This window comes from Pungitius pungitius, chromosome 9 (genome assembly GCF_949316345.1).
Source record: "Pungitius pungitius chromosome 9, fPunPun2.1, whole genome shotgun sequence".
NCBI lineage: Eukaryota > Metazoa > Chordata > Actinopteri > Perciformes > Gasterosteidae > Pungitius > Pungitius pungitius.
The window spans coordinates 17,040,073-17,055,392 of NC_084908.1; the positions used below are offsets into that span (position 1 = coordinate 17,040,073).

General features: G+C 45.0%; 1 protein-coding gene across 2 annotated transcripts; it reads left to right on the plus strand.

Moving 5' to 3' along the window:
- The first annotated feature begins 836 nt into the window (after positions 1-836).
- Positions 837-11,771, plus strand: cpe (carboxypeptidase E). Of its 2 annotated transcripts, none has more exons than XM_037471359.2 (9): positions 837-1,249; positions 7,633-7,832; positions 7,956-8,123; positions 9,166-9,283; positions 9,462-9,644; positions 9,794-9,933; positions 10,009-10,108; positions 10,374-10,492; positions 10,896-11,771. In XM_037471359.2, the coding sequence occupies exons 1-9, from the start codon at positions 1,006-1,008 to the stop codon at positions 10,992-10,994; spliced, it is 1,371 nt and encodes a 456-aa protein (XP_037327256.2). In that variant the 5' UTR covers positions 837-1,005; the 3' UTR covers positions 10,995-11,771. The 2 variants fall into 2 exon arrangements, with proteins under 2 accessions (XP_037327256.2, XP_037327257.2); XM_037471360.2 differs by having other exon boundaries at positions 838-1,249; positions 7,633-7,829.
- Positions 11,772-15,320: the final 3,549 nt, after the last annotated feature.

The window sequence follows — 15,320 nt, forward strand, 5'->3', positions numbered from 1 at the left end:
AAATAATTAGAACAAGATTTGTGTTTTTTTCCCGTTTGAGTTTAATACAAAAAGACCCAGTGTTCTTCAGATCCTAATAAACGCGTCCAATCCGGTATTCACTTTAAAACAAATGCATTATTGTAAATAATGAATCAATGTTATTCTCATTTTTCAAACCTTGATTTAAAATGACCTCTAGTCTCCCTTTCAACAAGATATTGTGGACTATTAACACATTTCTACACAGGACATGTCTCGGATTACCACCGCAGATCTGCATCTTCTCCGCAGACTCTTGTGTACATGAGTGTGGAGGTCGAGGATGGAAGTGAGGCGATGCTGCTGCTTCCTTTCCTCTCTTCCTCTCTCTGCTGCACTGTGGACGCGCCCCTGCTGCTGCTGCTGCGTCAAGCCGCCCGGCAGCAGCGCAGCTACCAGGCAGGAAGTGCATGAGGCGTGTAGACCCACGAAGGACTAAGTACTATACATGTGTGAGCCAATGGCTGTTTAGTGAGGTAGAATAAAAGGTCAATGAGCGCAAAAGGAAGATGGAAAATAAGCCTTGATGGTTTTCTTGTGATGTGGACGTGTTTATTGTAACAGAAGCAAACAATTACCATCCCTTAATATGAAGCCTAATTTGAACCGTTGTTTTTCCCACACATTTCTGTTTGTTTCCTTTTTTTAAAAATCATTTAAAAACACTGTCCTTTGTCCACGGATATATTTCCCATTCCACACACTCTCTCTCGCTACTTCTCAACAATTTCTTCTTGTATTGTATGAAGCTTGTATTGTGAAAATCGGGACCGGATGCGCCGTTGTTCTCTCGGCCTTGACTCCGGAGGGAGTCTGCGCTCAGGTGGAGCGGCATCACAGACGGAGAGAGACGACAGCAGCAGCAGCAGCAGCAGCAGCGGGGTGAGAGATATTTAAAGCCCGAAGCGAGGCTGCACCGCAGAGATAAGGCTTTTCACCAAGCTGCAGGCTGCGAAGACTGACGCGAGAGGACACTTAAACGAAATGAAACTGTTCACGTCGGTGGTTCTGCTCGGGGCGGCGGCCGCGGTCGCCCTGGTCGGCGCGGCCGGTGCCGACGGTGAGATCTCCTTCGAGTACCACCGCTACGAGGAGCTGCGGAAGGCGCTGGTGTCGGTTTGGCTGCAGTGTCCGACCATCAGCCGCATCTACACCATCGGGGAGAGCTTCGAGGGCCGCGAGCTGCTGGTGCTGGAGATGTCCGACAACCCCGGGACGCACGAGCCGGGTCAGTTTTACGCATACGATTATTAGAAGAAGAAGAAAAAGAGAGTCTGTTTAATACTGCGGTGAATCTGCCACTCCCCCCCCCTCCCCGCCCCCCACACACACACCCTACACTCCCCTTTCCTTCATTGTAGGAGCCCATCGCCTCACGCTGCGATAACACAACACATTACGCACTATTGCGCATCGCAGCCTGCCGATGGACTTGTTTTTGCATGTGAGGGTTGTTCTCAGACACGACCCGTGTGTGACTGTTAAATGACCGGAGCACGATCGTGGAGGAGGAGCGCAGGTATTATGCGCACGGGTAGGGGGGGGGGGGGGGGGGGGGGCTGCTGCATCACTTCTGAGGAAGCATAGATGATAGATTGTGGGATCAGCCGTGCAAAGCCGCCATTTTGCTGGTTGATGAAGATCTGTTCACGCATATTCCGATTCGTGATGCTGGGAAGGAATCCAGCAAGCGGGGGATGAGGAGATTATTGGGATGCTTTCTCGAACGATCACCTCATCCAATCTCTCTAGTGCGGTGTATCGTATGAGAGAAAATATTCCAAACACAGCATTCAAAAGAGAAGGAATTCTTTGACTGAATATTAAATGAAGTCTTGATTTTCCAGGCTGCTCAGTAGACTTCGGTAGGTTAGGTCATGACTTTCCATCACCTCCATCGCACTCCTTCATACTGTCAGGACTGGATTCATGCTGGTTGAAACCACTGAGTAGGAGACGAAAGCAAATAGGAGACTTGCCTTGATTAAAAAAAATAAATAAAAAAAACTGATAAAATGATCCAGACAAAAATAAATGACCGGCTTAGCTCAGGGAGCCGGATGGACCTGTGATTCAAAGTCTGGAAATGGAGGCAGGGCCTGAAATGTCTTCATCTGTCTGTGATGGAGACAAACACAAACATCTCTGGACGTTCCTCTCACTTTATGTATGTTTGATGTGGACAGAAATGAATCACGCCGTACCGATGTTCTAGCTTTTTAGATCACAATGTCTTCCTGTCAGACTCAACCTTTTCAAAAGCTGTCGGGCCGTGAACACATTGCTCAATCTATGACTTATTGTATTTTATCCAGCATATTGACATCTAATCAACCCCTTAAACCAAACTAACTAGCTGCTCATTGCACCACAATAAGATTGTGAGCCGTGTTAAAAGAAGGTCACTGTCTGGGTTCGGGTCAATGGTTCCTGTCCAAGTCTCTAAACAAGAGATTTAACTGTTACCCTTACTTTTTTTTTTTAAAGCATTGCCTGTCATTTAAAGTATATATGGTTTGCGGATCGGTTTCAACTATTTCTAATATAGCACAAAGGTGTATTTTCTTTTCTGGGTGTGATAGTGTGGTGCACCCCAGGTTGTGTGTGTTTTTAGCTGCTGTCACAGAGTGTAACGGCCGTATGTGCGTACTAAATAATCCCGTAATAGTTTGGTGGGTTTTGTGCGAGTGAGTCACAGTAGCCTTGTGGAGACCTTATTACTACCAGATGAGTTTCCAAGCTGCTGCTTCACCAAAGCAGGCAACACCCCCTTCTCGCCCCCCCCCCCACCCTCCCCTCTTCTCCTCCCCTCTCCTTCCACCTCTGCTGAGCAAAACATCCACAGCTAGGAGGAGGAGGGGTGAAACCGAGCGCTCCAGAGGCCGACAGGCCAGAGGAGGGTGAAGGAAGGAAGGACGGAAGGAAGGAAGGAAGGAAGGAAGGAAGGAAGGAAGGAAGGAAGGAAGGAAGGAAGGAAGGAAGGAAGGAAGGAAGGAAGGAAGGAAGAAAAACCGGACAGTTTCCAAGTATTTGTTAGAAAATACGAACTTGTGTGCGCGCCTGTGAGATGTGCAAAAGGGCCGAAAAGCGCCGCAAAGCTTCCCCTTTAAAAGGTGCCCCACCAATAGTTCATCTGACCCCGCAGCGTGTAAGGTGGAGCCTGAAATAGCTGTTGCCCGGGGCAACAGATCGGCTTAGTGCGCTGAGCTGACTCGCGGCCCCTTGGTTGGCTGGCTGGCTGGCGGGCCGTCCGGCTCCGGGAGGACGGTCCTGAGCCCGTGCATCTGTCAGCGAGCGGCCATCTGCCACACACTGCGGCACCGGAAGCAGCCGCAGTAAACACTGGCTGCATGTCACTATGCTGCGCGGATGCACGCAGAGTAGGGACGTGGGCAGCTGAGAAAACCGTCCAAAGCTGCAGTTCGGTTCAGTTTCACACGGTCATGTGACGTTGGCTCCGATTCCAACAATTAGCTGTGCCCTGTCTTTGCGCTAGGCTAAGCTAACTAGCCTCATGTTTATCCCATGGGGCCGCGTGCCAGGTGTCGCAGCAGAATTGGGACTCAAATGCGGACCGGGTTTCAAACTAAACAACATTTTTTTAATATTTAAAGATGGGGGGGGGGGGGGGGTGGGGGGGAACCATAAAGGACAAACAAACCTGAAGACGAGACTAGGGACACACGTGGTTTGACTACACTCGAGGACCCAATCAGGCACATGGCGGACAAGCACCGAGTGAGAGAAAATCCAGCAACACTGAACTGAGCGAGATGTTTTCTCAACAGGAGGAGGCGTTTTCATCTCTGCAGCTGGATCACGTTAAAGCGCATGAGAGGTTTTCTCATCAAGCGAAATGAAACTATTCAAAAAGCTTGTGGTTAGGATTTGCCTGAAGGATTATAATAAAAGGAAAAGCTTCCGATATGCTATAGAGAAGACCAAGTGTGACACCCGGACATGGATTTAATAGTGCACATTTCAGTGGAGGAGATTATCACGTAACACCCCGGGTACATTGCTTTGGACCCTTTTTTAGCTGTGAGCAATCGCCTCGCAGCAAAAAACAAAAACAAATGCAGCTGAAAGGTCAGGACGTGCTGACGAAAAACAGAAAGAAAGAAAAAAAGAAGGGAATGATGATGGAGAAAACGGGAAGACGAATGTGACGAGGGAGAGGAAGAGACGCGTAGAGGGATTATGGGAGAGGCAGAAACGGAAAGAAGATGAGAGAGAGAGAGAGACCGTGGCACCAGCCAGAGGTCATTTATTATACATCACACACCGACATGCGACTTCCCCCTTGATGCTTTCACTGCGTTGCGACTACCTTTTCTTTTCCCAATACCTTTTCCTTCTCTTCTTCTTTGTCTTTCGCTTTCTGTCGCTTTGCTTCGTCCGTCACCAAAGCCTCCCGTTGTGCTTCTGGCTTCTTCCCGTGTGTATTTCCCTTTTTCCACCATTTATTTTTGATCCTCTTGTTTTGGGTTTCCTGCTATTAATTGTCATAAGCTGCATCCCAACTATGCTACGTGCCATCACTTCCTTTCACGCCGGGTAGACGATCCCCTGTTAAGTTTCTTTCATATTTACCCTTTTCAGTAAGCTGTAACATGTCACTGTATTATTTATGTTTAATGTTTTATCTTTTAATGTTGCCACTATATTCATTTATTTATTCATTATTCATAACGGTGGATACACAATCGTGTCATAGTTATACATTATGCAAACCATGTAAAGGCGGCACTGTGTAAATTGCAATTGAAGAAAGTCATCCACAGAGGGATTGGTGATAAAAATAAATGTAATTTTAAAACAGTGTAACATTACAAGTACGAGTGGACGACACAGCAGGTGTTGTATTTTGTTAAATATGTTAAACAACAGCGGCTAGCTAGTTAGAGGTAAGGGACTAATACTATGTATATATATTTCTTTTTTTAATGTAATATCAGGTACTCTTTTATATGTCTGCGTAATATTTGAGCTAACAAACCGTTCGTGTGTATATGACTGTGTGTGTTTGTGTGTGTTTACCCCGACCTCCGTGTTTGATTTGGCTCCCTGAGCACCTGCACCCGTGTCAGTGTTGCCACGGCGACTGAGAGCACCACAAGGTGGTGCTTCCCTAATGTCGACGCGGCAGCTGTCGTTCTCATGCGATCACCTAGGAGACCGCATCGATCACCTGCCAGAATCCTGACAGAGTGCAATATGAGGCCGTAGGTGTGTTACATTGGCCTCTGAGGTTTAGTAGTAGTCCAAATAACAGTCAGAAGATCATTTACATCATCTCTCTCATATGTTTTCTCGCGTAAAATGTTGAGAAAGAAAACAAGAGCATCCACACACTGAATATTGCAGGTTCGCCAAAATATAACAATCTTCTTCAAGCAAACATTCATGTTGACAAAAGGCCGAAACACTGAAATACTTCATTAGTCCAGTGAATGATTCGAATTAGCAGCTGCTTTGTCTTAATAAAACAAGACGTTCTTTATGGGAAAATGGTGGAGTATTTCACAACTTCTTTCATTTTCCATAAACAATAAAGTAATTCATTGCTAGTTGCAATTAAAGTGAAATATTCAGCTATACTTGGACAACTCAAAATAACATCAAACCCACATTAATTGTATTTGTCTTGTAAACATCCTTGAAGGTCTAAATGCTGCAGACTATTCCTCTTTTGCCTTTGTCCACCTTCTATGCTTTAAATGTGCAAACAGAGAATAAAGGTTCAGCGAGGTACAGACGAAGGGATGCGATTTGACAAAAAGGGAGGTGACGCATTTGGCCCCAGAGGATAATCAACATTATGACACTGTGTGTTAAAATGTGTCTATCCATTGAATTATCCGTTTCCCCCGTCCTGCCCGCACTGCACCCTAAGCTCATCGATTCCCTACACGTGCAGGAGAAAGGACTCCAACCGAGCATCTGTGTAATAGCTTCAATTCGTAGTAACTCATTCAGACAGAGTCCAACTTCAAAGTGTGCGTATGCGCGTGTGTGCCGACGTGTGAGTGCATGGTGAAGCCTGTAAAAAAAAAACATTCACCAATGTCAGAACAGAAAGAGCTAATCTTGAGATCATTAGTAGTGTTTAAAAATAACCCCGACTACCAGATGTGTGCTGGCCGGTGTGTGTAGCCACCGGGATTCATCAGACACTCAATAAAGTGGATCAAAAAGATGCAAATGTTAAAATAATAACCCACATTTACACTTGCATTTTGCAAAGCATTGATACGGGCAAACAAATGCAATTTAACAAAAAGGAAAAGTTTAAAATAGGTGAGAATGAATCCCTAATAATTGGTCAAATCAGAGTAGAGGTGACAAAGAAATGTCCACCAATTAAAAATGGATCCCTGCTGTGATTTGGCTTCAAACACATGCACACAAACACACACACACACACACACACACAAACGCGCACACACTCGTCACCATCTGCAGCTCTCGGGCTGCATTTCACAACTGGTAACTGATCTGAAGAAAATACTTTTTAATCCCTCGGAGCTCACAAGAATTCCCTTTTTTCCCCCACAGAGCCACAGAAGCCACTGTCTGGTTTGTAGCTGAACAAAAGAGTTTATGCACAGTACACAAAAAGCTCGCACTTTGTCATGCTCTCTGTGTGTTTAGTTAGAGGGCTTTGTGTAGCTCCTCTGTTGTGTCCGTGTTTGTGTTTGCATGCATGAAGAGAGCCAGAGAAGAGTTAATTAGTATCAAACAGATGGTCATTAAAATCACGATCCTGGTACAAATATCTCTCAAATATGAAACCAATATCTAATTTGATGAACGAAGGCAAAGGAAAATTACCTAAGTTATTTTTACACCAGCAAACTGACATCCTGAACCGATTTTTTTTTATGTGGATAGTTGCTGCTTTTTCATGTTTTTATTCTTTGTCTTCACTTGAGAATAAACCCACACATTATGTAAATGGCTGAAAACCAATAAGAACTGCAAACACATAATATTTCACTCCTAAAATATCTTATTTCACACCTGAAAACGTGTTATCGTTCCGCACGCTTTTCCTCGCGTGGGCAGCATGAAGGGTGACTCGGGGACCGCTATCTTCACGCAGCTTAAGGTTGAAATGTTCCAGAAATCCCTCATTTTGTATCGTGTCCTGAAGTCGAACCCTTTCGATCTGAGCACTTCTCACTCCAGCTAATCAGGCACAACCAAATGTGTCAGCGCAACTCGATAAGCCGCCGTCCCTCGGCCATTTGTTGTCCAAATGGAGTCCCGGACTGCAAAGTTCAATTGTGTTTAGCCTTTTAGCTGACGAGTCAGTGTGTCAGTCAGCCTTTTAGTCTAATGGTGTGCATGTGTCTACAGTGACCTTCCTGATGTCAGCGACCCCTTGTCTGGGTTTAAAAGAGAAGCACGTCTATTATTATACTAAAGACTAAATTGGTTCTTCTCACAGTTGCCGATGACGTCACCCTGATGAATGGAAAAAAGTTCATTGACAACCCATGTTTTGTAAAATAAAAATTTTCCCGCTGGAACGACGCCCCTGAAAGTTTTGAGGTGGACTACAAAGGAAGGCAGAGTCCTAACTCGGCCTGTGTCTCTTTGCCGCAGGTGAGCCCGAGTTCAAGTACATCGGCAACATGCACGGCAACGAGGCGGTGGGCCGGGAGCTGCTCATCTACCTGGCCCAGTACCTGTGCAACCAATACCAGCAGGGCAACGAGACCGTCATCGACCTCGTCCACAACACCCGCGTCCACTTCATGCCCTCCATGAACCCGGACGGCTTCGAGAAGGCGGCTTCGCAGGTGGCACGTAGAACCGGAATCCGAGCAAACGTCGTCTTAGCAAACCGCAGCTCTTGAGTTCATGTCCCACTTCCGCTGTCGTGTGCATATCTACGTCTGAACGTCGTCTCTTGTTCTCGCGCTCAGCCGGGGGAGATCAAGGACTGGTTCGTCGGCCGCAGCAACGCGCAGGGGGTGGATCTGAACCGCAACTTCCCCGATCTGGACCGCATCATCTACATCAACGAGCGGGAGGGCGGAGCCAACAACCACCTGCTGCAGGACATGAAGAAGGCAGTGGACGAAAACACCAAGGTACGCGAACAGGCGCCGTAGCGGATTAAAGGACAGGACTGTGTGTTGTTGCTTGTCGTTTCCTATGGAAAGACCAAAAGATTTTTTACGCCTTTTCAAGAACTAATGCACCCCTAAACCGGTGAGATTCTCCTGAAGCAAAAAGGTCTTTATAAACGGGTCACAAATGTGCATAATATACCTATAACATAATGGTAATAACATGAGGAAGTGAGAAGTGTCAAAGGATTTGAATGGAAACACAACCAGAAATGAATGATGAATTTTCACCACGTCAACTTAAATAAAATGGTCTGTGTCTGCTGCCCCCTGGCGGCCAAATCAAGTCACTTAAAGGATCTTTATTTGCCATTTGTGAACAAACAGACGAGACACATTGGAATTCCTGTGCAGGGCTCTCTCAGAGACAACGGTTTAGAAAATAAAATAAAAACTAAAGACGCTATGAGAACAACAACAACAAAAACTATATATGTACAGAAAAGTGGGGATGTGTACACTAATGAATACACAAGTTATCATCAAAGGAGAGGGACAATGTTAATGAATAGTTTTGAGTGCTGTGACTGGCTTGTGAAAGGAGGGGAATATGGTACATTTGAAGAGGTGGAGGGACGTCATGTGGAGATATTGCACAGATATCATTTTGCACCGTTAAGGTATATGACGCATTATCCTAATAGATGAGAATATACCACATATTGCACATAAGTGATTTTGTTTGAAGAACCTGTTCACTTGTTTGGGATCAGAGCGGCAGCTGATTTAACACATGAGACTCCAGGATTAATCTGAGCCTGGCTCTTAGCCTGGTCTGGAGCAGGCTAGCTTCAAAGAATAAATCGCCATGGTTACTTGGCCCGGGTTTTAACTCAACCTGCTCTCGTGCAACCGAGTCAAAAGTCATTCTCATCCAGGATAACCTGGATAGCCCGGCTTAATCCCTCATCCTGGTTTCGTGTGTGTCGGTTGGAGGTGGCAATATTTTAGGTCCATTATGCATTTTTTTTTAATATAATCTGTGGCTTTTTTGCCTTCGCAGCTGGCTCCAGAGACCAAAGCAGTGATCCACTGGATCATGGACATCCCCTTCGTCCTCTCGGCCAACCTCCACGGAGGAGACGTGGTGGCCAACTACCCGTATGACGAGACTCGCACTGGTACATAAACACACCCTCGGTTTCCTTTTTTTTGGGTCATTTGATGGTGTACAAACGTCCCAAAACCTCCACATGCGATTTGTGTTTCCACTCATTTTAACGAGTTTTTACTGTAATGCAGGTGTGCAGCAAATTACGACTCCCTGGTTTGTTCCCCCTCTCGTTCCTTTTCTCTCAGGCTCCACCCACGAGTACAGCTCCAGTCCAGACGACGCAATGTTCAAGTCCCTGGCGAGGTCCTACTCCATGTACAACCCGGTCATGTCCGACGCCAACCGCCCCCCCTGCCGCAAGAACGACGACGACTCCAGCTTCAAAGAAGGCATCACCAACGGAGGAGCCTGGTACAGCGTGCCAGGAGGTGAGACACCACTCTGGTGTGGGTGTGATTTGGTGTCAACAATCGCTTGATATTGATAGTTGAGAGTTTGAGACTAGTATCAGTGTTGCTGTGTTTCGCCATATATATATATATATATATATTTTTTGTTTTATACCAACCCGCTGCAGGAATGCAGGATTTCAACTACCTCAGCAGCAACTGCTTTGAGATCACCCTGGAGCTCAGTTGTGACAAGTTCCCCAATGAGGACACGCTGAAGACCTACTGGGAGCAGAACCGCAACTCACTGGTCAACTACATCGAGCAGGTATTCACCCCCCCCCCAGATCCTTGATTCCTCTCTGCCTGAACCAAGCCTTGACTTCTTTGTCTGTGTTCGCAGGTTCACCGCGGCGTGAAGGGCTTTGTGCGTGACCTCCAGGGGAACGCCATATCCAATGCCTCCATCTCGGTGGAGGGCATTGACCATGACATCACCACAGGTAATATCTGCAAATGTGTGTCGCAAATGAACACCATCCCTAAAAAAAGAGTGCACGCGTCCACATGAGTTGTGTTTGGGAATTGTAAGATGGTGCGAAGCCGCCTGGTGGACAAAGCTGTTGCTGCAGGTCTTTTTCAGCAGCTGATTTTAATAATGTTTTACTGTATTTTAGTGACAATAACAGGCGGTTGAGAGGATCCGTTTTGGCCTTTGTGTTTGTTCTTTACATATGTGTATTAATGGGGAAAACATGTGTTTTGTAGCCAAAGATGGAGACTACTGGCGTCTCCTGGCACCAGGAAACTACAAAGTGGGGGCCTCTGCCCCGGGATACCTGACGGTCATCAAGAAGGTGGCTGTTCCCTACAGCCCTGCAACCAGAGTAAGACTCACAGACAGGATTTTGGATCATTCAGTGTCCAATTTTTTGTAAATATTACGATATTCGTATGAAGGAAGCATAACACTGTAACGGGATTGCACGGAGGACTTGGACAAAAAATAGCAGCGTCCTTCACCCCCTTACAAACACATTGAGGAATGATCTGAATTTTTTGTAATGTAAAACTGTAACTTGATTAATACTCTAATCAGGGACCTCCGTTAGAGAAGACACTTTATATCGATCTAATTCAAAGGGTGCTTCATTTTTTTGTCTTGTGACTGTTTCATGAGACCATTGGCTCTGAGGAAAAATCAAACACAAAATATCTGTTAAAGAAGAAGAAAAAATATGGGAAAAAACTTTTAAAATCCGTCTCCGTGTTCCCGTCTCTTCGTCTCAGGTGGACTTTGAGCTGGAGTCTCTGATGGAGAGGAAGGAGGAGGAGCGGGAGGAGCTGATGGACTGGTGGAAGATGATGTCAGAGACACTGAACTTCTGAAGCGTTTGATGAACGGACCGTCTGCACATCGATGTAATATATTCAACACCCTGTGTGACCGTCTGCGGGATATTTTGTCTCTTTCTTCGTTTTGTTCTACTTGGATCATTATTTGAATCGGTCATTAATGTTCATTACTGTAACGGTTCGCCTCATACTCCTGTAGATGGTTTTAAATGTCCTGCAGACACAGGAACAATTACTGATTTACACGGAAGGAATTTACAGGTAGTTTGATGGCAATGAGGTTCGGTGTTAATTTCTGTGGTGTTGTGTTCTTTATCGTACACGTGATTTGGTAACCATGGCACCCATCTATATAACCAATTACTGAGTAGCTATGTATGTAAAAGAGCTTTTTACATCGTTAACACGCGGCCCTGTCCCGAAATAAAAATAATTCATCTTTTTTTTTCCTATTTTAAATGTCTCTGTTTCTCCAGGCTTTAGGTCAAAAGTACAACATTAAAAACACACACACACACACACTTTTGGGCAACTGTAAACCTGCACGTACTTATTCTGTTTTCGTCTCGGTAAAAAATGAAATAGAAATGCAACCCTATAAGTTTGAGCACATCCGGCAGTAAAGTCACTGTAAACATTGTATTGTTAACGATCTATACAGGCGAGCCCATTTCCCAGTGTGTTATAAATGTCCAGATATTTTTTAACCGAATGCAGCACAGCTTTGATTTGAGCACAAGACGAATGGTTATAACGTATACTGTATTTATGAACTATAGGTATAACAAGAAACATGTGTTTTTTTTTTAATACAAAAAAAGAATCAAAGGAAACGTGGTTATTACACCAATAAATCACCTCTTGACTCCCCGAAGCCATTCCCTCGTGGTAATACTGTGCTGCACAGAGAACAAGCTGTTTTTTTCAGGGATGAATTAACACTAATCTTGTGTGCACAGGAAGGTTTAGCCAACTACGTGGTCACGGGCCCACTGGTTCGGGACCACAGAAAGAATGTTGAATGTATATCTATAGAAACAAAGTGCAAATAAAAAATGAATGAACGGATCAATAAAAGTCCCCCCCTTCATGTTGTCAAACTGCAGTCTTGTCTTTGTTTGAGCTTCATTCACAAGAACAACGCCGCCCCACAGAGGTTTTTCACTAGGGATTCAGAGGGCCTTGCTTGTGGCAAATTTGATATCAATTAAAATTCTTTCTTACGTGTATGCAGAAGGGGTAACAATAACAACGTGAAAGATAACTGTTGTTGATTTTTGGGTGGTTAGTGTTGAAACTTACATAAGGCCCCTCATTCGGGAAAGATCAGAAAAGTTACAAGAGCTGAGGTTAAGTTAAGATAAGCCGTTACTGCGCTTCAGAGGAGAGATGAAATGAGCGAAATAAATGAGTGCAGACAAGCAGAGAAAACTAAAAATTGAAAAAGGTAAAGAGTAATTAAACTAAAATGCACAGGCGGGTATTACACATAGTAACCATGAACTGTGTGGTCAATCAGTAGTGTACTAATTTAATACTAATACTAATATTGTATTTATTTGCTCTTGTTTGGTCCTTGCCAACTGCTGAGATGAATAACTGCAGAACTAAAAATAACTGCTGCGGTTTTTTATGAAGTAAAGTTGTATAGTCGAATGTTAAATGCCTTTGAGTGGTTAGAAGACCTGACAAATGCAATGGGCCATGTACAGTATAAGCTACTGACCAAAACTAATACTGTTTATTTACAGTCTCATTGGGAAAACATGTGAGTTGTCGGAACATTTTAAAAATTCCACAAAAGCCTTTCTCACTGGTTTAACGTTCTGTACCAGGTTTTACCACCAAATACATGAATATACGTGGCCACTAAATGTTGTCATTATTACTTAAAAACTGTAAAAAGGCCTGAATAAAACTGGTGTGGGTTTAGTTGAGGGTGAATGTCAGACCTGTTGCACAATGGGCACAACATATATAAGCGAATAAACTGTATATTCTTATTGTGTCGTCCTGCATCTGTGCCTCTATTTGTGTTCTTTATCCTTAATGCATTGTTACTCAAGTACACAATCACACACACACACACACACACAGACACACACACCCACTCACACACTCACACATTCACTCACACACACAGCAAGGGTGGCACTTTTAGTCCAACTATGTAGTCGAATCAGCTGTTTCAGCATGAGGTGCTAACTCTGCAGATCAATGGCCCCCTCGGCATATTAGTCATACCGGCCCTATTAGCATCAGCTATTAGCATCCCCTCATCAATATCATTGATCAAGCTCCCCCTGACTTCGGGGCGGAGCGGGACACGGAGGAGACCTGGTGAGAGAGAGCGAGAGAGGAATGCGTTTTTTCTGGTGCCATTGGTCTCCTGTGACTTAACTCTACATTGTTGTTAACCTTGCTAATTACATTTTTAAAGAAACAATTTCAAAATAACTTCAATGTCCTTTTATCCTTTTCATGTCATTAATTCCCATAATTGTTCAATGTCATTGCTGGAAACATTTTAGCAGCACAACACGGGATGATCTCAGACAGCGTGACTTTTTGATGACATAAAGAAATAAGCTCCTCTGTCTCACACCCTCCTGCACCGGCGTCCATCTTTGTTTGTCATTACTGCTTTAATCCTGTAGATGACAGCAGTCTGCTGATGACCCGAGGTCTGCTCACGGAGCCCCAGCAGCGACTCGCAGGAGGCTCCCGGGTCATTATTAGCGTGTGGACTGCAGCTCGTGCATCACACAGTCGGGGGGCCTGCTTGTTTGTTGTGGTGACTGTGGACTCTGCAACTGCTCTTCATTTTAAGGAGCGGTCGCTACTCCCAGAGAGACTTTACAGTGTGTGCAGACACACGCAAACGCACACACGCACACAGGGTCTAAGGTCTGCTGCTGCTTATTTCTTCCGTCCTTCTGAAATGAAGCATATCTGCCCCGGAGCAGAGGCCATGGCGCTCACACACACAGACACACACGCACACACACAATCCCAAGTTCCAGAAGAAGTGGCATGTCAGCAGAGGACTACTGTTTGCATTTACACACACACACACACACACACACACACACACACACACACACACACACACACACACACACACACACACACACACACACACGCCCGGCATCTTGGGCTTTCATGGCAGGGAGATGATGAGGAGAGGGAGGTTTGTTCTGCTCTCTCTCCATCGCGGTTCAACCCCCCCCCAACAATCGAACTCTCTTCTGACCATCTCGTTCCAAGCGAAATTTTCACCACGCGATACTTGTTTGTTGCTGAAGGATTTCACTGCGGAGCTACATCAAATCGTTTCAATGCGTGCATGTGATATAATAAATCACTTACTTACATGTAATCAAGGAAAAAGTTCAACATTTTGGAAAATCTGCCCATCCAGCTTTATTTCCTGAGGGTGCATGGTTAGCATAACGACTAAAACCAAGGGGGAAACGGCTGACTGAACAAAAAAAAGGTCACATTCGCAGTTCTTGTTGTTATTTGGCGCGTTTCGTGGCCTTTTAACAGCCGCACAGTGACTCCTCCAGGTTGTGTGGTCACAGTTGCCAGGTGTACACGTGCAAACACTTATACCTGCACCATGTTTGATGAACATCAAGAAATGGACTCCAGGCCTTTTCCCTGTCTCTAGACCTGCGCGAAATGAAATTTGTGTAGGGGTCGTTTTTGGAGTTTGGACGGTGCAACGATAGCCGGCTTCATGCTTTGCCAAGCTGTGTCCCTTCCAGGAGTCTTTTGTCAGTTTTGCATCTTTTCCTCCTTACAGCTACAGATTTTTTAATATGTATTATTATTTTTTACAAAAATGCATCCCGCATTCAATCCTCTTCTGCCTTTTCGGTCAAAAGCGGTCTGTGTCACTCCTCCGAACGCGCGACCACGATCACGAACGTGAGCCACAAGCTGGCACGTGCAAAACCCACGCAGGCACGCCCACGTGCACGGAGCACACAAGAGAGGAGGCGACGGTGGAGAATATGAGCCTCGGGTGGGGAGGAGGAGAGGAAATAAGATCAGGAGAGAGAGAGAGAGAGAGAGAGAGAATGCGTTTAAACAGAGGATTTCCTCTAAACCTCATCTTCCCATCCGCTCTCTGTGTTTACATAAGGATCGACTACACAGGACAGTAACACACCTACTGTAAGTTATTTATTAGATAATAACATTTTCATTCTGTATCTTGACGTTTTTCAGCGGAAATTCACAACAGATGAAGAAATTGGACCATTGTGGAGCTTTTTAACAGTATTTTCATTCATTTGTAGAACACTTGACACTAACCCAGTCTGATTATATTTAGTTATTTCTTCTTACCTC

Bases quoted from the DNA above. Each gene is read 5' to 3' on its own strand.
- cpe (XM_037471359.2), top strand. From the start codon at position 1,006: ATGAAACTGTTCACGTCGGTGGTTCTGCTCGGGGCGGCGGCCGCGGTC. The intron at 8,124-9,165 runs GTACGCGAACAG...TTGCCTTCGCAG, and splicing joins CAGTGGACGAAAACACCAAG to CTGGCTCCAGAGACCAAAGC. The intron at 9,934-10,008 runs GTATTCACCCCC...CTGTGTTCGCAG, and splicing joins TGGTCAACTACATCGAGCAG to GTTCACCGCGGCGTGAAGGG.